Source organism: Anabrus simplex, chromosome 2 (assembly GCF_040414725.1).
Source record: "Anabrus simplex isolate iqAnaSimp1 chromosome 2, ASM4041472v1, whole genome shotgun sequence".
Taxonomy (NCBI): Eukaryota; Metazoa; Arthropoda; class Insecta; order Orthoptera; family Tettigoniidae; genus Anabrus; species Anabrus simplex.
In genome coordinates, this window is record NC_090266.1 from 285492860 (window position 1) to 285520355 (window position 27496).

The window sequence follows — 27496 nt, forward strand, 5'->3', positions numbered from 1 at the left end:
ATACTGTAGATATTAGCATTTTAAACATCTACGCACTTTTTCTATTCTTTTCACCCCCTTAAGTGGATTTCCCGAAAAAGAGAAAGTGCGTGTTTCTTTATTTTTTAAGAAGACTCCATGTACCAATTTTCACGTCTGTAACATCTTCAGTTTTTAGATATACTCATTTTAAAACTGCACACTCTTTTGCACTTTTCATACCCCCCTTAAATGGACTTTTCGAAAACAAAAATACTAGTTTCTTTATTTTTAAAAGAGATTCCATGTACCAATTTTCACGTAGGCCGTACGTAACATCTTCATTGATATATAAGTATCCTATTGAAAAGGATTCAACCCTTTTTCACTTATTCGCCCCCCCCCCCGCCCATTCAGTGGATTTTCCGAAAACAAACAAACACGCAAGTTATTTCTTTATTTTTAAAGGAGTGTCCAAATTACAATTTTCACGTTTTTAAACTGTTAAGTTTTAGAGATATAGATGTACTCATTTTCAAAATAACCCCGCTTTTCAGCCCTTTACCGACGTAATATCCAAAAATTCTCCCGTAATGAGCACCTGCACTGTAGGCCTAATATAAATGTATCCCCAAAATTTAATTTCTTTAAGTCCAATAGGTTTGGCTCGACGATGATGAATCTGTTAGTCAGTCAGTAAGTCAGTACGTGTTATTATATATGATTCAGGAATAAATTAAACTGTTGAGAATTTCAAACGTAAAAATTAAACAAAAGAACAAACTGAAAAATAGGGCACTTTGTTTAAACCTTGAATGGATTGTGAATGTCTCTCGCGCATTAATTAGGACCATTATATCATTCACGGGAACTGTTTCAGTGAACATTTCGTAATATACATATTTTAGCGTTCTTGACCACTTCGATGTTCTTTCTGCTTTGCGAAATGGACTCTGAATCCACCCTTTCGTATTTTACTTCGTTCCTACTCGAGTATGTTATTGGTGACGCTGGGACTGATTAGCAGCAACTTTGGTCTAAGGTAAGCCAGTTCCAAAATTTTTAGGTGTGAAAATGTGAAACCAAGTAATATATTTTAGTACTACCGACTGAGTACAAAATTTCAACACCCGAGAGTAAGGTTAAAGCAGCACGACCGGTACCGTGTGGCAAATTTCCGTTCACATCCCCGTCGATTGACTGTTACGAGGTGCTTAGTGGAACAGAGTTTACTGAGCATGAAGGTTAGCTGAGTTTCACGTTTGCTTAACTTCGCTTAAGTAAGAAACAATACTCCTGCAAGGAAACTGCCAGTTCTTGCCATTGATGCTGTCACGGCCCGTACTTATAGACACGTCTGCTAGGTCTTGTTTGAATGTACTCTCTTGTCAAGTTGTAGTAGTGTTGTTCGCTTATTTTGTGTTGTACAGAGGAAGGTGTTAGTATTTGAACAGACACGGCCAGAAAGCGCGTAGAGCACGTACAGAACGAGGGAGTATATTGATTTTCGAGCTGGCATTCATACAATGAAAGACGTGGACTCTCAGTTACATTCCCTTCCCGTTCACCGCAAATTCTATAACTATTTCACAAAAAAAACATATCTGAACAAATAAATATCAATGTGAGAATATATCGTCGCTGCCAGAGCACAATCTCGTATCCCACAATGCTCTTCCTATCCATTATTTCCCTTAAGACTGTCTAGCTGCATTACTAAATGGGCGTGCTTGCCTTTGTACACGGAGGACCCGGGTTCGATTCCCGGCAATTTTAACCATAATTGGTTAATTCCGCTGTCACGTGGTCTGGGTGTAAGTATCGTCTTCATCATCATTTCATCCTCATCACGACGCGCAGGTCACCTACGGGAGTCAAATCAAAAGACCTGCATTTGGCACGCCGAACTTGTCCTCGGACACTCCCGGCACTAACAGCCATACGCCATTTCATTTTCCATAAGACTGGTCACGCCTCCCAGTCACATACGAGTACAGTATGCAGTCCATCCGAATAATTTTTGTTGTGTTAATTTTCCTATGTTCTTGTATAAAGGAAAGTGAGCCTTACCGTGCCGCTCTGTAGGAACGTATGTTTACACGACGTATTTACATATTTCTACAGTGCAAGGCATTTAAGGTTCATTTTAATTTACACGATTGCATAGGAAAATGTACACAACGAAATTTGTTCTAATGGACTGCATATCAGTACATAGATGGAGGCGTGACCTATCTTAATGGAAATAATGAATAGGAAGAGCCTTGCCACATTCGTGGTTTTGAGATAGGAGCGATGATATGTGCACATAAAATCAAACAAATTGTCGCTGCGCGAGCAAATCCTCGTATTCCACATGCCCTTCCTATCCACTATTTCCCTTAAGGCTGGTCACGCTTCCCTGTCACATACGGATACTCAGTCCATCAGAACAATTTTCATTGTGTTCATTTTTCGAATTTTGTATAGAAAGGAAAAGAACGTTAAATTACCGCGCTGCAGGAACGTATGTTTGCATGACTTATTTACGCACTCCTAGAGTATGATGTATTTAAGGTTCATTTTCCTTTACACATTACCATAGAAAAAATGAACACAACGAAAAGTGTTCTGATCGAATGCTTATCCTTATGTGGCTGGGAAGGAAAGTAATGGATAGGAAAAGCATTGTGGTTTACGAGAATTTGCTCGCGCAGCGACGAAATATAAAGTTAATTACATCCAAAAGCAAGCATTTATTTTAGAGGTGAAAGGTATCCCTACTAGGAAGGGGACTAAATATATGAGAGTATTGTACTTAACCGCCTGGGTATTTTATACTTATTTTACTACAGATTTATTTACGTGATGACGTACCACGAGCCATATGACGCTCAGCTTCATTTTCACTTTGTGTTTCATAGCACGTTACGGTGGGCTGATATCTCCTGCACAGTCTCATGTTAATTCGTTGCTGTTCGGGAAAAAGGTCATATCTCCCAATGATCTTCCTATCCATTATTTAACTGAAGACTGATCACGCCTCCCCGCCACATATTGATATTTATTACACGAGAACAATTCATATCCATATGTGGCTGGGAGGCGTGACCAGTCTTAAAGGAAATAATGGATAGGGAGAGCATTGGGAGATATAACCTTTCCCCCGAACGGCGACGAATATTATCTCTACAAATTACAGCATGAATTTTCAACTATCGAATAACGTAACTGTTATTCCTTTTCCTTGTTTATATAATTGCGATATTAATGTAGATAAGGCCTTTCATTAGATTTTGTACTCGAGCCCAGATGAATGAGGCGATCGATAATTTTCGGCGATAGGGATATTTCAATAAATTTGATTTACTTTCAATCATACTGGCATGAATTCGTAACTTCTGAGAATAATACTGGATAATTTCGCATTTTTAGAAATGTTGAGCCAGGTTGAGTGGTTCAGGTGGTTAGAGCCTAAGGCGGCGGGTTCGATTCTGACTTAGTCCTGTGGTATTTGAAGGTGTTCAAATAGGTCAGCCTCGTGTTGGTAGATTTACCGGAAGTTAAAGAACTCCTGAGGCACAAACCTTCGTCTCCGAGAACCGTAAATTAAAACGCCAACATCATTATAAAGGAAATTCTAACTAAGGTATGTTCAATAAGTACGCAAGTATTACTGTACATTCTCATGTAAGTAATATTATTAAAGTCAGTTACGATGCCATCAGCGTCCTTTGAGTACAAAATTTTTAAATATTTGAGACAGCGTCTGTCCTTGGCTCCTATCACGGTCACTGTATCTTCTCCGCTGACCTGTAGTGTGTTCATCAAGATTCCTTTCATAATATTTAGAACTAACTCCATTCTGGTAGCGGGATATGAGATTATTTCATTCATGAACCTGTTTACTCTGTTTTGAGATGATGTTATAGAAATTCGAAGTAATACTTATTAACAGAAATTCAATAGAATATAGTTCAGAATCAGGGTGAGTGATGGGTTTACATTTTTTTTGCTAGTTGCTTTACGTCACACCGACTCAGATAGGTCTTATGGCGACGATGTAGGTTTACTTAGAACCTTGACTAACCGTGAGGTATCCAAGTGAAATCACCAACATTCCTTGATTAAAAGCAACCCAGTGATGAGCTTTCGTACACCACTGCAATTTAACCATCATATGGTTTTTCCCTGCACCACAGCAAATAACTAGAACGAAGTGTAAAACTCTTGACCATAATATAACGTAAAAGAACGACCTCGCCAGTCAACGTCCCCTTATAAGTTAAGTAGTTCTGAAACGATCATTGGAGTCCTGAAATGAATCCCAGTCGTTTGATTACTGACGCCACACTGTCAGCCTTAATATTTGAAAGTTGCTTTCAAATTTGAACGGTATTGTGTTTGAAAAATACGAAATGGTCCCATTCATTATCACTTAGTGGTACTACTTTATGTATAATTTGCTGAATTATTCCAGGGTTACCGAAAATATGGCGAGTGAGTTGATGCTAATCATATTTGAAAGAAATATTGACCATATTTCTGTACCCTGAATGCATTAATAATTTATAATAGAACAAAGATCTTATTACCTACAAATTTTGACAAAATATTGATTTTCCGTAACTGAAGATCTCATTTGTCGTGATACTGTCATCGTCAAAATTGAGAAGCGTTTGACAGACACCTTTTTAATAATTCTGTCATGATGAGGGTGATGGATGAATGTTGTCCTATCTTTCATTCGGAACTTTCCATTAACCATTATATTTCCCACTAATAATTTTTTGGTTCAGAGCTGTGCATGGCGATGCAATGAAATAAGGCTTCCTAGCCGAGGCGATAAAGGTGGCTTGGTTCACTCGGAGGGACGTGGTTTCAACTCCCTATTAGAAAGTGGAAACATTCAAAACTGCAGGATAACTGTCATTAAAAGACGTGAGGTACATTCTGGTTAATTCCCGGCATCAAAGGCGGCCGGGTAGAGAGCTAACCACCATATCCCACTCAGTGCCAAAATTTCGAATCCTGGAAGTTTTTACATTCCACTCCTCCAGGGCCTTCATGGCCTGTATGGAGAAGGCTTTATCTTTTATACAGTAAAAATCTTGAGAGTCTGAATCCGATAATGACGATCTCCATCTCCCTCAGCTGTTCTCTACTGAACTGAGGGTTGGGAGAACTGTAATAACCCGTCCACAACAACTTGAGCTGAGGAGGAAGTAGGAAGTTGTGTCGTTTCGTATAGAGCATTAGTTCTAATAACAAAGTTGTTGCTTCATCACTTAAACTCGCCCTGAATGTACGTAGACACTTCTGAAGTTGTGCAGCTCAAACCAACATCATGTGCGATTCAAAACAACGGAACAACTCTCATTGGGGGTGAGAAAGACCTGCCTGTCTCGCCCATGCAAAGTGTTTAAAAATCTGGTACACTTTCCTCAGAATCTATTTGGGTTAGCAATTTGAAACGTTTAAGGCTTATTATTAACACCATTAGATTTAATAATAAGGATTATTTGCTGAAACCAAATAATTTTTTAGTATGATAGTTTTCAGGCGATGCAATGGTTTACCTAAAAACGTGCCAAAATATTTCTAATTTCGTTTAGAAATTACTTACAGAAATGTTCCTTTTTGTTACTATTCATTAGGGTCATGTTTATGTGAAGGAAGAATTCAGTCACCTATCATTAGAATTTTTCTTGTAAATTGTATAAAAATGCAAAAAAAGTACATAGCTGAGAAATAAAAGATACTAAAGTTTAAAAACACAGTGTTTCACTTCAGACAATTCTTAGCATATTTCTGCCCTATACTCTGGATTATTTTGTCTTCCTTGGTAACTTCTAGGTTCTTCCTCTTCCTTCTGGCTACCGATGTCTTACTTCTAAAACCTCGTATCTCTCAATGTTCGTTGTGTTCATATTCATATGTTAATGTGCAAAGGAAAATGAACCTTAAATATATTACACTGTTGGAGTCCGTAAATTTGCCATGCACACAACATCCCTGCAATACAGTATGGGACATACGAGGTTTTGGAAGTAAGCCATCGATTTGTTTTCTGTTCCATCTTTGCTGATTTTAAAACATTTTCTTTGAAGAACGTGATGGAGTTACAACGTGTGGTGAGCATATAGCGGTATTTTCTGCAAATTTAACCTCTACCACACTTGAATCATTAGCATTTTCACCTAAACAAACATAAATTTTACGATGAAATTTCCATGTACAATGACTTCCCTTATACTTTATCTTACCACATGCTTTCGATCGGGCCATTGTATGCTAGGAAAAATACTATATCGCAATAAGATTTTGTAAATTTAAACAATTGATATCAGAACTTATCTCTATTACCAATATAAAGATGCGCTTTACTGAGTAAAACGAAAGTGAGTTCAGAAAAAATCTCTAATAGTTTGGAAATTACAGGTTCAAATTCAAAACGTTTCAGAAGTGATTTAAGTCTCCTCAAATACTTATTTTTATCATAATGATATTTTTCAACGTATTTGTGTTCTCCATACTCTACATATCTAAAAACTAAAAAAAAAATCAATTTAATTTTCTTTTCACCCGTAACTGGCTGGGTTTATTTTACGTTAAAAGAAGCGGCATACATCGTCGCTGTTGTATCAAAACCGCGAATGTGATAATGCTTTTCCTATCCATTATTTCCCTTAAGACTGGTCACGCCTCCCAGCCATATATTGATATACACTGACTGACAGAGCAAATGCAACACCAAGAAGGAGTGGTTCGAAAGGGATGAAAGTTGGGGAAAAAACAGAGACAGCACGGACGAATAATTGATGTTTATTTCAAACCGATATGCAGGTTACACAATGCGCACGGCATCGACTCAGTAGGATGTAGGACCACCGCGAGCGGCGATGCACGCAGAAACACGTCGAGGTACAGAGTCAATAAGAGTGCAGATGGTGTCCTGAGGGATGGTTCTCCATTCTCTGTCAACCATCTGCCACAGTTGGTCGTCCGTACGAGGCTGGGGCAGAGTTTGCAAACGGCGTCCAATGAGATCCCACACGTGTTCGATTGGTGAGAGATCCGGAGAGTACGCTGGCCACGGAAGCATCTGTACACCTCGTAGAGCCTGTTGGGAGATGCGAGCAGTGTGTGGGCGGGCATTATCCTGCTGAAACAGAGCATTGGGCAGCCCCTGAAGGTACGGGAGTGCCACCGGCCGCAGCACATGCTGCACGTAGCGGTGGGCATTTAACGTGCCTTGAATACGCACTAGAGGTGACGTGGAATCATACGCAATAGCGCCCCAAACCATGATGCCGCGTTGTCTAGCGGTAGGGCGCTCCACAGTTACTGCCGGATTTGACCTTTCTCCACGCCGACGCCACACTCGTCTGCGGTGACTATCACTGACAGAACAGAAGCGTGACTCATCGGAGAACACGACGTTCCGCCATTCCCTCATCCAAGTCGCTCTAGCCCGCCACCATGCCAGGCGTGCACGTCTATGCTGTGGAGTCAATGGTAGTCTTCTGAGCGGACGCCGGGAGTGCAGGCCTCCTTCAACCAATCGACGGGAAATTGTTCTGGTCGATATTGGAACAGCCAGGGTGTCTTGCACATGCTGAAGAATGGCGGTTGACGTGGCGTGCGGGGCTGCCACTGCTTGGCAGCCGATGCGCCGATCCTCGCGTGCTGACGTCATTCGGGCTGCGCCTGGACCCCTCGCACGTGCCACATGTCCCTGCGCCAACCATCTTCGCCACAGGCGCTGCACCGTGGACACATCCCTATGGGTATCGGCTGCGATTTGACGAAGCGACCAACCTGCCCTTCTCAGCCCGATCACCATACCCCTCGTAAAGTCGTCTGTCTGCTGGAAATGCCTCCGTTGACGGCGGCCTGGCATTCTTAGCTATACACGTGTCCTGTGGCACACGACAACACGTTCTACAATGACTGTCGGCTGAGAAATCACGGTACGAAGTGGGCCATTCGCCAACGCCGTGTCCCATTTATCGTTCGCTACGTGCGCAGCACAGCGGCGCATTTCACATCATGAGCATACCTCAGTGACGTCAGTCTACCCTGCAATTGGCATAAAGTTCTGACCACTCCTTCTTGGTGTTGCATTTGCTCTGTCAGTCAGTGTATACTCCATCATAACAATTTTCGCCAAGTTCATTTTCTTACGTGTGCACGTAAAGGAAAATGTACCTTACTGTGCCGTACTGTAGGAATGTATGTTTGCATGACATATTTACCCACTCCTAGAGTATGATGTATTTAAGGTTCATTTTCACTTCACGCGTGCATGGGAAAATGAGCTCAACGAAAATTGTTATGATGGGCTGCATATCCATCTGTGGCTGGGAGGCGTGACCAATCTTACGGGAAATAATGTACGGGAATAGCATTGTCACATTCGCGGTTATGGCACAGCAGCGACATCATTATATAGTCGCTACGCCAGCAATACCGCGTATCTGGCAATGCTCTTAATATCCAGTATTTTTCTTAAGACTGGTCACGCTTCCCAGCCACATATGGATTTGCAGTCCATCAGAACAATTTTCGTTGTGTTCATTTTCCTGTGCGAAGGTGTAAAGGAAAATCAACCATACCGTGCCGTCCTGTCGGAATGCATATTTGCATGAAGTATTTAACGCACTCCCACAATATAATGTATTTAAAGTTAATTTTCCTTTATTATTATTATTTGTTTTTACAATTGGCTTTAGGTCGCACCGACACAAATACAGTAGGTCTTATGAAGACGATGGGATAAGGAAGGGCTAGGAGTGGGAAGGATGTGGCTATCGCATAAATTGAAGTACATCTCCGGCATTTGGCTGGTGTGAAAATGCGAAATGATGGAAAACCATGTTCAGGGCTGCCGACAGCGGGGTTCGAACCCACTATTTCCCGACTGCAAGCTCATACCTGTGCGGCCCTAACCACACGGCCAACTTGCTTGGTGCAGAGGAAAATGAACACAACGAAAGTTGTTCTGATGGACTGCATATCCACATGTGGCTGGGAGATGTGACCAGTCTTAAGGAAGAGCATTGTGGCACACGAGGTTTTGTTTCTCATGCGAGGATATTTTGTCTTTCTTGAGTCATTTATGATAACTAGTTTTCGCCCCTCAAAAAATTTAAATTTAAAAAGCTTCGTTAATGATCAAATTACGAATCATCCACGCAGTTGAATATTTAACATAAGAATTTAGGAAAAACTGCGCCAGGACTCTCTTGAGGACTGAAGAGTTTAATGCACTCACCTGTGTAGTAACCACAGCCACGCATGTTTACGTGCTCTAAGTACACTCGAGTTCCGTGGTACCTTGAATGGACCAGCAACTGTAATGGCTACTTTCTTCTGAAGTACTATAAAAATAAAACCTTACTGAATTTCAGTTCTCTGTTTTTGGCCAGATAGTGAGGTGAGACATATTTCGCATATCTTCTACGAAAGCTGCGGTATTTCACTTTGCCTGTGTAAAGCTGTCCGATGTAACCCAGCCGGCTTCGTAATAATCATACCTATTTTTGGACGGATCGTCTTACAAGGCAAAGTAGAGTGGCCAGTCTCTAGAGCGAGCCACTTTGGAATACTGTTATGTCATAACGTATTTACACCACGGCCGGTTTTTGCAAGCCAGTTATTGTAGTTATTGTAGAAATATGTATGTTGGTGTAAATAGTGAGTAAAGAGAGAGAAAGATCAGTGAACACCCCTCCCCACCCCCCCACTAAAATTTAAAATATAGGAAATGTTAATGTGCAAATGGATGTTGAATTCTCATCCAGAAGACTAGTTCGATTTCCAGCAGGTTCATCATCAGTAGAGTCCACCTCCGCGGTGTAATGGTTAGCGCTATGAGCTGTGAGCTATGAGGGCTTTGGTTCGATTCTCGGCACTGCCAGAAATTAAAGATTACAGGAGGGCCGGTATGTGTTTAACAAGGCAAATGAAGCACAACTCACTTGTGGCGCGCCTAAAAATATCCGCACCACCGCAGGACGAAGATAAGTTATCGTCAGCCTAATTAGAAAACCCCGTGTGTCCTAAAGCTTTTCCTATCCATTACTTCTTTAAGACCTCTTACGTCTCCTAGCGACATACGAACACCAGAACAATTTTGGTTGGGTTCATTTTCCTATGTCGACGCATAAAGGAAAATGAACCTTGTTGTACCGTACTATAGGAATGTAACTTATGTCTGCGTGACGTATTTACGCACTCCTACAGTATAATGTATTTAGGGTTCATTTTCTTTTACACGTTGACATAGGAAAATATAGACAACGAAAATTGTTCTTATGGACTACATATCCATATGCGGCTGCGATGCTTGACCGTTCATAAGGAAAATAATGAATAGAAGAACCTTGGGAGATATGAGGTTTTGTAATTAGGCTAACGACATGAATCTAATTTTTACAATCGATAGAGATGGTAGATTTCCGTGATAGCGCTAAAGCCAAAACGTGGCCAAATGGTGTATTTGACGTCTAAAGGACAATTGAATGTTTGATTGTGGTTTATAATCCGTTATAAAATACAAAACTGAGTACAAAATATAGAATGTATGTGTTTCCGCGAAATAAGGAGGATATTCAGTTCTTGTATATACGAAGAAAATAGTGTTTATGAGTATATCGTCGCTGTGGGAGCAATACTGCGTATCTGACAATGCACTTCCGCTCCGTTACTTTTCTTAAGACTGGTCACGCCTCCTAGCCACAAACGGATATCGTCGCTCCTATGCCAAAACCAGGAATGTGACTATGCTCTTCTCATCTCTTCTTATCCATTATTTCACTGAAGACTGGTCACGCCTTCCAGTCACACACGGATATGCAGTCCACCAGAACAATTATCGTTGAGGTCATTTTCCTATGCGCGTACATAAAGGAAAGTGAACCTTAAATACACCATACTCTAGGAGTGGGTAAATATGTCATGCAAACATAATTTCCTACAGTACTGTACAGTAAGGTTCACTTTCCTGTACACATACGTATAAAAAGATGAACTCAACTAAAATTGTTCTGATGGACTGCATATCAATATGTGGCTGGGAGGTGTGGCCAGTCTTAAGGGAAATAATGGATAGGAAGAGCCTTATCACATTCGCGGTTTTGGCATAGGATATGCAGCCCATCAGAACAACTTTCGTTGTGCTCATTTTCCTATGGTTGTGTGTAAAGGAAAATGAACCTTAAGTACATTATACTGTAGGAGTGCTTAAATTCCCTTGCAAGTAACATCCCTACAATACGGTATGGTATCAGAACAGGAAAATCAACACAACGAAAATTATTCTGATAGACTGTATTTAAATATGTGGCTGGGAGGCGTGGCCAGTCTTAAGGACTATATTAATGGGTAGGGAGAGGATTGGGACATACGAGGTTTTAGAAGTAAGCCATCGATATTGAAAAGATGAAAGAAATAAGTTTATTCTTCTCCTATTTAACAATATTAACATTCATTTCAGATCATGCCTCATTGCATTTCTGCGCAAATAACCTCTAGTTCATTACACGGGTCTTCAAAACCACCACATATATATTCATTACGATGTTATTGCTTTTACGTCCCACTAATTACTTTTTACGCATTCCGGAGACGCCGAGGTGCCGGACTTTTGTCTCACAGAAGGTCTTTTACGTGCCTGTAAATCTACCGACACGAGGCTGACGTATTTGAGCACCCTCAAATACTACCGGGCTGAGCCAGAATCGAACCTGCCAAGTTGGAGTCAGAAGGCCAGCAGCTCAACCGTTTGAGCCACTCAGCCCGGTCATTTATAATCATTAACGGCTTATTCATTGTCACTACAACTGTTCTCATTGATGAGGCAGTTAATTTCCACTCCTTTCCGAACTGCTTACCTAGAAATTTTCAATATCTCAATGTTTCTGATTCACGCCAATGTCAATAGTTAAAAGATAAATTAACATTAGACTTGTCCTGCCTTAGCGATACTGCGCTGAATTACTGTGCCCAAATAGAAACCTTCCTCGCCTTTAATTACAATAATGCCTCTTTCCTTGTGCCTGAGTACAATTATTTTACACTGTGAATTCTTGAAATGAAGTTGACTAGCAGATTTCAGATATGTCTGTGCTTGTCTTTTCGAATTCCGTGGTTCCCAGGTTTGTCCAACCACTTTCACAGTACCGTACGTTTTGAACACCTCATGATATTCACCAGGCTTTATTATGATGGTCATCTTCTTGAGATCTTTTTCAGTGAGTCCAAAATTCCTATGTGAGGAAAAATTTGAATGTCCAGTAACTGGTAATAGCAGTTATAATTTGTCAACAGAAGATGGTGCGTACGTTGTAAGCCACTTTGCACACATCACCAATATGTTTATGTTTTAAATTGATCGCTGCGCGTGCAAAACCGCGCATCCCCCAATGCTTTTCCTATCCACTAGTTCCCTTAAGCCTGGCAATGCCTCCCGGCCACATACGGATGCGCAGTCCATCAGAACAGTTTTCGTTGTGTTTCTTTTTCCTATGCTTACGTTTAAAGGAAAATGTACTTTACCGTACCGTACTGCAGGAATGAATGTTTGCGCGACGAATTGCTTACTCCTGCAGTATACTGCATTTAAAGTAACGATATGATTTGCAGAAATGGGGGATACTTTCCTGGTGTAAAAAGTTTAAACTCCTTATTTAAACTTCCATTTTTTATGAGGTTGTTTTCATGTATGTTTCCAGTGGTTAATGTATTTGATTTAGACAATCTATTTTTTCATCCTCATCTGTCTTCATGTGTCATTTAAACAGGTGTTCAGTCGCGCGAATTTATCTGCTGACAAGAAATCTCTGCTCATTTCCATAAAATGTTTATATTTATAACCTTGATCGATCGAACTCTTGGTTTATTCATAAATAGCTACATCTATTTCTTTCTTTCTTTCTTTCTTTCTTTCTTTCTTTCTTTCTTTCTTTCTTTCTTTCCTTCTTTATTGCACACACGATTTATTTACCCCACTTAGAGTGTGTGTCATTCTTAGTTCACACCGTTATTGTTAGTGAACTTTATATTAATACTAATAATATCATATGACATAATAATATTATAAACTAATACTGATATTCTATATTATAACTATTTACTAAACTATACATATTAATGATAAAAGAAACTTTATGAATATGTTTCACAGTCGGATATGTACATACATTTAAATTTCTCTTTAATTTCAGTGAGTGATGAACTGATAGACTAACAACAAATAGTAAATAATAATGTATACTCTACATGCATGCACTATTGACGCTTGGAATATGAAATTTAAAAGTGTAGATCGAGTGAGTGAGTGAGTGAGTGAGTGAGTGAGTGAGTGAGTGAGTTTTCCATCCAACAGAATCTAGTCCATAAAGGATAAGGTAAACGCAGGAAGCTCCTTCTTCAATATTTTGACTTGTGAGTAAACTAGAGCTGATAACGAGTACATACAGGAGTTCCTTTATGTGCCGGTAAATCTATCGACACAAGGCTGACACATCGTCGCTGCAATACCAAAACCGCGAATGTGACAATGCTCTTCCTATCCATTATTTCCCTTAAGGTCCGGCTCCATGACTAAATGGTCAGCATGCTGGCCTTTGGTCACAGGGGTCCCGGGTTCGATTCCCGGCAGGGCCGGGAATTTTCACCATAATTGGTTCATTTCGCTGACACGGGGGCTGGGTGTATGTGCCGTCGTCATCATCATTTCACCCTCAGCATGACGCGCAGGTTGTCTACCGGCGTCGAATCAAAAGACCTGCATCTGACGAGCCGAACTTGTCCTCGGAAACTCCCACACTAAATGCCATTCGCCATTTCATTTAATTTAATTTTCCTTAGGACATGTCACACCTCCTAGCCACAAACGGATATCGTCGCTCCTATGCCAAAACCAGGAATGTGACAATGCTCTTCTTATCTCTTCTTATCCATTATTTCACTGAAGACTGGTCACGCCTTCCAGCCACACATGGATATGCAGTTCACCAGAACAATTATCGTTGAGCTCATTTCCCTATGCGCGTGCATAAAGGAAAATTAACCTTAAATACGCCATACTCTAGGAGTGGGTAAATATGTCATGCAAACATAACTTCCTACAGTACTGTACAGTAAGGTTCACTTTCCTGTACACATACGTATAAAAAGATGAACTCAACTAAAATTGTTCTGATGGACTGCATATCAGTATGTGGCTGGGAGGCGCGGCCAGTCTTAAGGGAAATAACAGATAGGAAGAGCATTGTCACATTCGCGGCTTTGGCACTGCAGCTACGATATCTTAAAACCTTCAATTATCGCCGCTAGTTCATGGGCCCATTAAGGACAAGTTCTTTCTTGCTCGCACACGAACACACACAAATGAGAAATTTTCCTTAATGAATCGAAAATGTGTAAAATTAATTAATTACAAATAGGGCCTATAATAAAAAATTAGCCGATCCACTGGTTGAACTAATTTCTTAATGTTGTTCAATTAACCTCTTTATTTGTTTAATTGTTCTAGTCTAGCCTGTCACATTTCACTTAATCCTGCAAAAATATTGAAATACTATGTTATAACATAAACTAGCTGTACTATCAGTCACCGATGATCTCTTCAACAACTTACAGACCACACGGTTAACAAGAAAAGCTAATTTGGTGCCACTCATGTAGATTTTGATTAATATGGGCTGATGACCACGCGGTTTCTCCTCCTCCGTAGCGTAATGGTTTGTGTTATTAGCTGCCGTCCTCGGGGGCCCGGGTTCGATTCTCGGTACTGCCAAAAATTTAATAATAGCAGGAGGGCTGATATGTGGTTGAAATGGTACATCCAGCTCGCCTCCATTGGTGGTGTGCTTGAAAAGAGCTGCACCACCTCGGGATGAGGACACGAGTTTATTTTTACCACGCGATTTTGGTCCTAATAAAAGCAATCATGACAACAACTACCGCAATGTCCAGGTAACTTGCTACAGTGATGAGAGAAAATATATGTCAGCGATGTTCACTTTGATGGATTTAGAAATAAAGTCTGAATTTGTGAATTACGCCGTCATCTTAGCTCGTACTATGGCAATGTACCAATCATGAAAGATAAGAAACTGAATTTTATACAGCATTAATTATGTCCGCCAGTCAGATGGAACTAATATTCCAAATGGTATTTGGAAGTTTGTGAAATATGTAATACTCTTGAATAATTTCGTTATTATTCTTGGCATAGGAAAAACGCATAAAACATAATAGATCGGAAATTAGATCCTGCACAACTTTTGTTCCGTAGCTACAGGCCTTCGCTACAGATTTCCTGTTTAGATACCCTTAGTATTTCTACCACAATGTGCACTAGTGCACATCCTCGCTATCCCAGAACTTTAATACTAACTTTCCAGGAATTCTGTTTAGCTGATGTCTCATCAGACAGACTTCCGTCTATCGCATACCTAAGCCGAAATAAGATAAAATTATAATGGATTTATATGTAGGGGTAGGTCTCGTTGAAATTCTTAGATGTTTTTTTGTTTGTGTTTCGATACTACTAGTAAAAGCTTTCATTCCCTACCCTGATGGGGTACGCCGAACCTCGTAGAGGGTGACGCCCTCTCTCAGGCAAAGAGATGTGTTGTGGAAATTTGAGATGTACAGAAAAGTGAGAGGGGAGCAGCCGTGGCATATAGAAAGAACTGTCCCGGCGTTTGCCTTAGTGAGGAAATTGGAAATCCATTCAAGAATATTCTCAGGACAGCGGGAGGTGGGACCAGCCACAGCCTATCGAATGAAGAGCTTTTCTTCAAGCCATAGACACTCGGTCCGCCGCGTTAAATCACTAGCAAAATAAAAATAACCAGTGTCCTTTTTTTTGGGGGGGGGTAAGTATTCAGGATGATGGTGGTTCAATGTGCGTTTTTCCGGAATGATGACGCATATCGTCCTGAAGGAGTTTGCTTTTGTTTTAAATAGAGTGAACCTTTGTGTTCAAGCATAGGGGTTACTTCATTACTCGGTGTTCTTAGTACGATGTCAAAGCCGGGCTGAGTGGCTCAGACGGTTGAGGCGCTGGCCCTCTGACCCCAGCTTGGGAGGTTCGATCCTGGCTCAGTCTGATGGTATTTGAAGGTGCTCAAATAAGTCAGGCTCGTGTCGCTAGATTTACTGGCACGTAAAAGAACTCCTGCGGGAGAGAATTCCGGAACCTCGGCGTCTTCGAAAAGCGTAAAAGTAGTTAGTGGGATGTAAGGCAAATAACATTATTATTATTATTATTATTATTATTATTATTATTATTATTATTATTATTATTAAAATGTAAAGTCTTTTATTGTTTTGTGAACTCTGATGATGACGTGTAACTCATATCTCCTATAATCCACCTTCTTATTCAGAGACAGCTGCTTTTCGTCCGATATAAAGACTAACGTTCCATCGGACAAAGTTGCCCAATAACAGATAATATTGCACATGCGAACTAGATGTTGTGTGCCATTTTCAAATATGTCAACAACACTGTGCTTTCGTCATCTCTAAGTGCGATAGGTAATTGGCCAGGATGGTAACTGTTAGCGTCGATATTCGAACACTGACTCCTGGATGGAACAACTTTTCAATTGCACATTCTGTTTATCTTTATTAGTCCAGTGGGTGCACAGTTACAGAATCAAGGCTTAATTCAACTGCTCAATATTTAGTTGATCCTCTCTCTCTTTGAAGATCAAACATCTAAGGCTGGACGATTAATCAGCTGTACCAGAACGGTGCACGGACTACAGTAGGCCTACTCTTTAGCCCTCTTGAGCCGTCTGTGGGCAGGCCACCGGCTACAAAGACGTACACGTTTATATTTCATATCAGCACACTCTTTGATCTTGAGTTGTTTGGAGAAGAGCTGTCATTTAATCGCCCGTCTAAATTGATCGTTCAGTATTAACCCCGCTTCACCCATTCTGAAATTTATTGTTTCCACACTATAATCTGATCTTGGTAAAATGATTTTATTGGGCCTCGAAAATCACACACCTGTGGAAGTATGGGATTAGCAGCTACGAATACATTCTACAAGCATAAGGCTATTTACCGGTACACATGTTGACCCTGACTAAAATGTCACTCAATGCTTCATAAAACTTGTCAACTCCATCTTCATCTGCACCCTCACATGTTGAACATACTGAGATATTTCTCGTCCTAATTCCTCCAACTGCCAAATTTACCCGCATCATTCTCTCATTTACATGCCTAACAGAAACTATGTTACCTGCAATAGTATTCCTAAAGAAAAGTCCTACACCACACTCTGTCCTTTCCCTTTTAACGCCCGTCAAGTACACTTTATAATTTCCTATCACTTCCTCGTTATCTCCTATTACCCGAATATCATTAACTCCTAACACATCCAGACGCATGCTCTTCGCTGACTCAGCCAGTTCTACTTTCTTTCTTCCACAAGCCCCATTAATATTAATATCTCCCCATAGAATTCCATTTTGTTGGCCAAGTTGTTTCTTAGGAGTCCTTCGCCTGTCAAATGGGAGTGGGACTCCGTTACTGCCATAGGTCCGCGGCTTGCTTGGTACGTTCTGAGTGCGATTATTATTATTATTATTTTTATTAACGATATTATGATTCAAATAGTATTCTTCATTTTCTGCCAAGAACAATATTATTTCACTATGTTAACAACGGTGCTGACATTTTACCGGCATAAATAGTAGACTATTATTAAAATTACTTCCTCGTCCTAATGGCCGTACGAGAGATTAGTTTGCCGTATGATCATAATCACCTTCCTAATAACTAACAGAAGAATGGAAAGACAAGTTGAAACTCAGTTGGGAGAAGATCAATTTAGCTCCAGAAGAAATGTGGGCACACGTGAAGCAATCCTGACTCTACGTCTGACCTTAGAGGACCGATTATGAAAGACAAGCCCACGTATATGGCGTTCGTAGATCAAGAGAAGGTATTCGATAATGTTGATTGGACCAAGCTGTTAGAGATTCTGAAGGTGATAGGAATCAGATACCGAGAAAGGAGAATTGACTACATTCTATACAAAAATCAGTCTGCAGTGATAAGAATCGAGGGCCTTGAAAAAGAGGCAGCAATCCAGGAAGGAGTGAGGAAAGGCTGCAGTTTCTACCCTCTCCTTTTCAATGTTTACATAGAACAGGGGATAGGAAATAAAAGAGGAATTTAGAAAGGGAATCAAAGTCCAAGGAGAGGAAATCAAAACCCTGAGATTTGACGATGATATTGTTATTTTATCTGAGTCCGACTCATTGGCTGAATGGTCAGGGTTGAGGCCTTAGGTTCAGAGGGTCCCGGGTTCGATTCCCGGCCAAGTCGGGGATTTTAATCGTGTTTGATTAATTCTTCTGGCTCGGGGACTGGGTGTGTGTGTTTGTTCCAATACTTTTCTCTTCATGTTCAGACAACACACTACACTACCAACCACTACGTAAACACGCTATAGTGTTTACATCCTTCCATATAAGGTTGGCGTCAGGAAGGGAATCCGGACGCAAAACAGGGCCAAATCCACATGTGAGATACAGTTTGCCCACCGGCGACCCTACAGGTGAGGGGAGAGCGGCAGAAGAAGAAGACTAAGAATATTGTTATTTTACCTGAGTCTGCAAAAGTTCTGGAGAAATTGCTGAATGGTAAGTACAGAGTCTCGGGGAAGGAATACAAGATGACAATAAATAAGTGAAAAATAAAAGTAATGGAGTGCGATCGAACAACGTCAGGTGATGCAGGAAACATTAGATTAGGAAATGAAGTCTTAAAGGAAGTAGATGACTATTGTTACTTGGGTAGTACAATAACTAATGATGATAGAAATAAAAAGGACATAAAATGAAAACTAGCACAAGCAAGGAAAGCCTTTCTTAAGAAAAGAAATTTATTCACCTCGAACATTGATATAGGAATTAGAAGGATGTTTTTGAAGACCTTCGCCTTGAGCTTGGCCTTGTGTGGAAGTGAAACATGGGCGATAACTAGCTCAGAAAGAAAGAGAATAGAAGTTTTTTAATGTGTTGTTACAGAAGAATTCTGAAGGTAAAAGTGAAATGGCGTATGGATTTTTTTTTTTGCCGAGAGTGTCCTAGGACAAGTTCGGCTCGCCAGATGCAGGTCTTTTGATTTGACGTCCGTAGGCTACTTGCGCGTCGTTATGAGGGTGAGATGATGATGAAGACGACACATAAACCCAGCCTCCGTGCCAGGGAAATTAACCAATCATGGTTAAAATTCCCGACCTTGCCGGAAATCGAACACGGGACCCCTGTGACCAAAGGCCAGCACGGTAAGCATTTAGCCATGAAGGTGAGATGGGTAGATAAGATTACAAATGAAGAGATACTGAATCGAATTGGTGAGAGGAGATCGATTTGGCTAAATTTGGCCAGAAGAAGTGATAGAATGATGGGGCACATCTTAAGACACCCAGGGTTTGTACAGTTCGTTTTTGAGAGAAGTGTACGTGGTAAGAACGGTAGGGGTAGACCATGGTACGAATATGACACGCAGATTGGTGCAGATGGAGGATGTAGCCTAGTAGTTATGAAGAAATGAAAAGGTTAGCACAGGATAGGGTGACATGGAGAGCTGTATCAATCCAGTCTTTAGACTGATGAATCAAACAACAACAACAACGATAACTAAGATTATTGTTGTGATTTCGATTATGCATTTAAGCTATATATTTAGAATCCATGCAGATGTCTAACATCGCACCAACACAGGTAGGTTTCCGACGACACTGCATTAGGAAACGGATGGAATTGAGAAGATATGCCTAACGGCCGTGGCCTCAATTCAGATATAGCCTCGATATTTGCCTGTAGTACAATGGAAATGTATCTTCAAGATTGCTGGTAAGAGGTCTCGAACCTACCATCTACAGAATGCAAGGTTGTTGCTATACGAGTTGTTCTACATAGCCAGCACACTTGATTTGGAGTAAGATACGATCATTTCCATAGAGTGATTTCGGAAGGATATCAGACTACAGAATATCTCACAGTGTACGTCTTGTTGTCATCTCATATCCTATATGAGACTTGCGACGTGTCGTCAACAGTCTGTGCTCATTTGTTTATGTAAGATGTTTCTGAGATAATCTGTACGACCGTGGTGTCTATACTTGCGTGTGTTTTTTTAATACGTTGGGGTTAAGATAGGGATATCAATGGCCATGGCATTCGCTTGAAATGATACGCGCATCCGGGAGATAGTAGGTTCGAATCCCACTATCGACAGCCCTGAAAATGGTTTTCCGTGGTTTCCCATTTTCACACCAGGCAAATGCTGGGGCTGTACCTTAATTAAGGCCACGGCCGCTTCCTTCCAACTCCAAGGCCTTTCCTATCCCATCGTCGCCATAAGACCTATCTGTGTCGGCGCGACGTAAAGCCCCTAGCAAAAAAAAAAAAAAATGATACGCAATGGAAAAATCGTCTCTGGCAGCCAAGCGAACAAGAAAACAAGTTGTCTCTTTTTTTTTAATTTTCTAGTTTTACGCGTGTTTGTCCGGCTCCTTGGTTGAATGATCAGCGTTCTGATCTTCGGTTCAGAGGGTCCCGAGTTGGATTCCCGGTTGGGCTGAGGATTTTAAATGCGTATGTTTAATTCCTCTGTCTCGGGTATATGCCGTTTGTGTTTGTCTTAATTCACTTCTCTTCATCTACATACAACACACCACACTACGAACCACCTTAGAAACACGGAATATTGAACACGTCCCTTCACGAATGGTTGGTATAAGGAAGGGCATCCGGTCGTAAAACTGGGTCAAATCTATATCGAGTGCCGACCTCAATAATTTGGGAAGAAGGCCAGAAAGAAGAAGAAAGAGATTATTATTATTATGATGATGAAGAAGAGTTTTACATGGGATCTGAACCACCTGAATCCAAGTTTTATTTCAAACATTCTTCACGTATCGGCCGGGTGCCACCTTAGTGAGAAGCGAGTAACCGTGTCACTCAATTATCACGCCTCCAAGTACTACTTCTCTCTTTACTTGAGTTATCCGAGGGTAAGTGCAGCACGTCCCACTCCTTCAAGGCAGAACCGGGAGTCGAACCAAGGCGAACAAGGCAGGAAGCTACGACGCTAACCCCTTGCCCTCGTATACACGTTTGAGCCCGCACGGCTGTGAAGGCTGTCGGCTGACTCGAGGTACAAAGAGCACTACTGGAGGGGTTCTTAGTTCATGCTTTAGATCAGCATCCTGCTGTCCACGGACAGACAGTACCAGGTAGTGTATCGACCAGATGAGGTGCCTCTTAGGAAGCAATGATGACGTTATTGACGTTCCATAAATCTCCATAGGAGAGCATTCATTACGAACATGCGACGGATGGCGAACTCGAAGGCGCAGCACGCAAGCGCGGGCTCGCTCGGTGAGGGGGAAGGGGGAGGGGGAGGAGTATGCCACAGCGAGCAGGGGTTGTGGGTGTGTCAGTTTGGTGTGTGCCCTCCTGCTAGCCATAGTCATGCTTGCGCTCAAGGAACGTGTGTTTTCTCGGTAGTAGCCACCTGGCACTTGGCGGGGACTGACGGAACTATGATGGATACTTCGCTCTGCAGTTCAGGTAATAGTTCACTATGATTAATGATTTAAAGAATATTCATAGATTAGCTAATCTTATAGTGTGTGTAACATTGGAGACAGGCGCTGCTAGCATGCATGAGTGTCCGCTCTCCCCGGGAGCTGATAATATATTTTGTGCAAGTGGAGCAAGAGATACCATCTGGGGTGCTCCCGCGCTCTTACTGTTGTTGTGCTAGAACCGGAGAACCACGCCCAAATCAATACTCCCGGCTTCACGTGACCACAATCCCCTCCTTCTAACCACGAGTAAAGAGCTCTTGTCTTGTTCACCTGTCTTGGAGCAAGGCAGATCGCTTGTAGACAGTCCAAATGAGCAGTGTGGTCTTCACCCTGTACGGTCTGGAGGGAGGGCAAAGACGCCCTTCTCGCTGCCATCAAGCTGTCCAGGAGGAACAGTGCGCAGTATGGCTTCCCAACACCAGTCAATATGTTTATTATTATTGCTAATGTAAAAACCTGGAGACGCGATTAATCTCATAGCAGAAGACTGTTGCCGTTTGGGTCTCCTAAGACATTCAGGAAATATCCTTAGTAGCCCTCCAGAGCACGAAGTTGTGTTCTTTTCAGTTTCTTTGCATTCAGATCTGTTTTTCCTTCTCTGGTAAGCTTATACTCTTATCAAGGCCACTGCATAGCTTCTAGAAATGTCATTAGTGATTACCTAATATCAACACACTTGTGGTCATCTACCACCAACTGGCGAGCGAGCACGCCGTTGTAAGAGAGTTGGCCTTCTTAGCATTTTATTTTCTTATCATCGGTTTTGGATGTAGAATTATGCTTTCAACATCGATGATAACCGGGTTATAAACGAGTGCGCAGTCTCTTGCAGTCAACAAACATGTGTGTACATTGTAAAGGGACTCGAATATGGCGTCCTTCTTGCTAACGGCACTTACTTCTTACGCCTCGAAAACTAAAACTTTCCTGCAGGTTACTGCTATTCGTAGTTAATAATGATTTTATTAGTTGCAAGAAGCTCATTTAGGACTAAGCAAAGTGTTCGCTGTCCTTCCTTTGTGCCCATATTTCGTTTGGACTTCTTTCCTCGTTTAGTCCCAGTTGTTTCAGTCGGTTTCTTCGGTTTATCTTTTGCCATCTGTGAATTTCGAATCTAATGATCTCCCTATTCTGGATGTCTCTTTGTATGATTCATGACAATTTAAGGTCGTTTAATATTTTTTCCCATCCATTTAATAATAATAGTATATGAATTCACTGCTCAAAATTTGCTGTGCGTATGTGATGTTTCTAACAAGAACCTGAAAATTTAAGGCTATTTTGGCAGAGAATAATCTGCCGATGGACAGGAATGAGAATTAATAGGCCTAAGCAAGAAGAACTCGTTTCATTCCACACTCCACGTCCAGATACATCCTTCATGAGTTGAAGAGAGTAACTCCCACGTACCATAATGCTTTTTGCCTAGAATGTATTGCCCTTGTATGTAAATAATTCAAAGAGAGAATTTCTTACACCATCTAGCTGGTAGTTAACTACAAAAGGTTACTCTTTCACAACTTAAAGTGATGAAACATGATATAATTTTACTGACAGAGCATATCGATCGCAGATATTTGCAGGATACAACATTTTTATTGAATAAAATTCAAGCTTTAATGGATGTTAAATCCGTTAAGTATGACGAGGAGATTACCCAACAGCTATTTGTAAAATGTTTGAAATAAATTACTCAAAGGAGAGTGCTTCGTAATTAGCTATTGCTTTAAACATTACTAGGCCTACATGTAAAATAAGACACACAAACACTCTCCTAGTAAGGAGAAAAATATAGTAAAGAGACGTGATAGTCTAGTGACATCAATGTGTTTCACTCCAAGGCAAACGATAGTTCGGAATCCCAGTCAATGTGCGAGTTATTTTTAAACATAATTTCACGTCTTTATGATTTGGATTCCATCTAGTATGTTTACATGATCCTTTCGTCTATCTTCAGTTTCGAAACTAACACATATATTGATCGGGTTTTGAACTGCGTTCGAATCAAGGATACTGAGTAATCACACCGTCTGACTACTTCGACGAGCGAGAATATAAATATATATATATATATATATATAAACTTACTGATGGTAAATCCTTTGAATTTTCATTTTCATTAATAATAATAATAATAATAATAATAATAATAATAATAATAATAATAATAATGATAATAATAATAATGTTATTTGCTTTACGTCCCACTAACTACTTTTTCGGTCTTCGGAGACGCCGAGGTGCCGGAATTTAGTCCCGCGGGAGTTCTTTTACGTGCCAGTAAATCTACCGACACGAGGATGACGTATTTGAGCACCTTTAAATACCACTGGACTGAGCCAGGATCGAACCTGCCACGTTAGGGTCAGAAGGCCAGCGCCTCAACCGTCTGAGCCACTCAGCCGGGCTTCATTTTCATTTACCCTTTCCTTGAATCCAAACGTGATTACAATGCTTAACAGGTACCGCTCCCTTCTACTTCACTACATTACACATTCCTGCCCAATCTTGTACATTACTCTAAGGAATACAAAGATTGAACCTACATTTTATAGACAATTTTTAAACTCAAATGAACACGTAAAATGGTTCCGCTCTTTATACTGGGACGTGTGATACATGTAACGAAGGCTAATAGGGATTAAATATATTCCTTGGCAGTATTATAACAATAATCATAATTGGGATTAACAATTGTGTTTTCTTCTTACTCTTAAAAGGATAGTCCTATGCCATTATTATTATTATTATTATTATTATTATTATTATTATTATTATTAGACTATTATTATTATTATTATTATTATTATTATTATTATTATTATTATTATTATTATTTGCTAGGGGCTTTACGTCGCACCGACACAGATAGGTCTTATGGCGACGATGGGATAGGAAAGGCCTAGGAGTTGGAAGGAAGCGGCCATGGCCTTAATTAAGGTACAGCCCCAGCATTTGCCTGGTGTGAAAATGGGAAACCACGGAAAACCATTTTCAGGGCTGCCGATAGTGGGATTCGAACCTACTATCTCCCGGATGCAAGCTCACAGCCGCGCGCCTCTACGCGCACGGCCAACTCGCCCGGTATTATTATTATTATTATTATTATTATTATTATGTTACTAGTTTTTACATCCCACTACCTACTTTTACGGTTTTCGGAGTCGTCGAGGTGCCGGAATTTTGTCCCGCAGTAGTTCTATAACGCGCCAATAAATCTACCGACAAAAGCCGACATATTTGAGCACCTCCAAAGCCACCGGACTGAGTCAGGATTCAACCTGGCAGGTTGGGTTCAGAAGGCCAGAAGTTCTACCGTCCGAGCTGCTCAGCCGGGCTATTATTATTATTATTATTATTATTATTATTATTATTATTATTATTATTATTATTATTATTATTATTATTCCTAATGCATCCAGTCCTTGCTATGAATGGTTTGAAAATGTTGCTCATAGGGTCGGTTGGTGCATGCATTTCAGTGGTCTTGGCAGACTGATATGTAATAGTAACTTCTGGCTCGGTGAGGAAATCAACGGGAAACTACCTCACTCCTCATTTCCCAAGCATGACGCTATCTATGACAGCTGTTGGCGGAGCTGTTGAGGATCAAATCAGTATTCGGGCTGAATACCCAACATACAGTACATAGGCCCTACATGCATTATTATTATTATTATTATTATTATTATTATTATTATTATTAATAATAATATTATTATAGCCCAGCTCCTCGACTGACAAGTTAGCGTCATGACCTTCTCTTCATAGGGTACCCGGTTTGATTCCCGGTAGGGTCAGGGGTTTTCCACTTGGTTAATTCCCTTGTCTCATATACACCTCTTCATACTCGCATACCATGACGCACTACCCACCACCATAGAAACGCACAATGCTGCACATATGTTGGCATCAGGAAGGGCATCAGTCCGCGAAACATGGCCAGTTCCACATGTGAGGTTCAGCTCGTTTGCGACCCTTCCAGTGTGAGAGAAAAGTGGCAGAAATTTTACTATTATTATTATTATTATTATTATTATTATTATTATTATTATTATTATTATTATTATTATTATTATTATTATTATTATTATTATTATTATTATTATTGTCCGGCTCAATGGCTAAATGGTTAGCGTGCTGGTCTTTGGTCACAGGGGTCCCGGGTTCGACTCCCGGCAGGGACGGGAATTTTAACCGTAATTGGTTTATTCCGCTGGCACGGGAGCTGGTTGTATGTGTCGTTTTCATCATCATTTCATCCTCATCATGACACGCAGATCACCTACGAGTGTCAATTCAAAAGACCTGTACCTGGCAAGCCGAACTTGTCCTCGGACACTCCCGGCACTAAAAGCCATACGCCATTTCATTTCATTTTTATCATTAATATTATTATTGGAAATAAGTAAGCATGCGATTTTACCAAAGTGTTGATATCGTGAGCATAACCACGAGACCTGAAGGTTTACGTGGAATACGTATATTCCGATGTGCGAGAACGTAACTTTCCACGTGCAGTTGCGTGGATTCAAACCGCAGTTACCATGGTGAAAACCTAGTGACGATGTCATTCAGCTATAACTATTATTATTATTATTATTATTATTATTATTATTATTATTATTATTATTGTTTGGTTTCGGCCAACTAAGGACCACATCATTTCAACTGTTTCCTTTGAGAGTTAATGTTGGTCCAGCATTTCTTCATTCCTCTTTCGTCCATGCTTTTCCAGTTTTCACCTTCGTCTTTGGTTGGTAACTCTGATGTTCTTGGAATTTTTTTTTTTGGTCCTCTTCTTCTTCTTCTTCTTCTCTGTGCTATTGTGACGTGAAGCAAAGTGTCTCAAGGGTTGAAATAGGTGGCCAAGGTTTTAAAATATGATAACTTTACGCTATTCTCCTAAATTGGGTGAGAAATGTGTCGGGGGAAAGTGATATTCGAGATAGTAATTTTGTTGACCGGAGAGATTAGTTTCTTAATTTCTCCATAACCTTCAGTCAACTATGGCTATCGTTAATTAACTCTGAAATTATATGACTTGAGACGCAACTTTGCCCATAAGAATGGTTTATCTGGATAATTGTTTAGTACTCAATACTTTTGAAATACCATTATTTAAACTCCGAAATCATTATTTGTTATATGTACTTTGCTACTTGTTACACGATTATGCAATCAGAATATAGCCTATTATAGGCTATTGTAATTGTGCATGCATTTGCGAAGTTCTTGTATCTTGATAAACCGAAAATCCACTATAAACTAACTATTGTTATTATTACAAATAGGTTGTTCCGTAGTTTTTCCTTGAGAATTTGTTCCTTTACATCCTGTTATTGTCTCTATTGTAATGATTCTCTAAGTAAATCCCTAAATAGAGCCTTTGATCTGCGTCTGGAGAGTAGAGAAGCCGAATTGTTCACCAATTATCTTGTACTTCCAGAAGGTTTCGAGTTTGTTTATTAATAAGAAATGTTAAAAGATTGATGGGGAGCTACTGATGAGTTGTATAGAATATTTCTTGCTATTCCTTCGTATTTTCCAGGAAATGTATTTCCTTCTGACTAATGTATGGTTCGTTTATTAACCTTTTCAAGATTTTGTCTTCCCTTTACCTTTCTGAGAGAATTTTCCGTTACTGCTGATGACCAGATGAACATTGGAAGCCGCTTTTAGAATGGATATGGAGATTCTAGTAATAATTCTTATTATTTAAGGTGACGCCACATAATATTACAAAAAGCACATTCCTACTAGAATCTGAATATATATTACACAACAAAAGTGAACCGAGGTGAAATCCCACTCTTGGCTATTGTCAGTTTCAGCGAATACGTAAATGATACCTATCATATGGGCCACATTTATTTTTGCAAACGATTTAATGTTGCATGAACACATATTGGTTTT

General features: G+C 40.4%; 1 protein-coding gene across 4 annotated transcripts in view; it reads left to right on the forward strand.

Annotated features, from left to right (window-relative positions):
- Ca-alpha1D (Ca[2+]-channel protein alpha[[1]] subunit D) overlaps positions 1 to 27496 on the forward strand; it is a 1069984-nt gene that overhangs the window by 313451 nt on the left and 729037 nt on the right. For 2 of the 4 annotated variants that reach the window (XM_067140586.2, XM_067140587.2), the window contains exon 1: positions 21513 to 21560. The exons of the other annotated variants lie outside the window; for them this stretch is intronic. In XM_067140586.2, the coding sequence (XP_066996687.2) occupies positions 21533 to 21560 (28 nt within the window). In that variant the 5' untranslated portion in view covers positions 21513 to 21532. Of the gene's footprint in view, positions 1 to 21512; positions 21561 to 27496 lie in introns of those variants that run through there. 4 annotated transcript variants of the gene reach the window in all.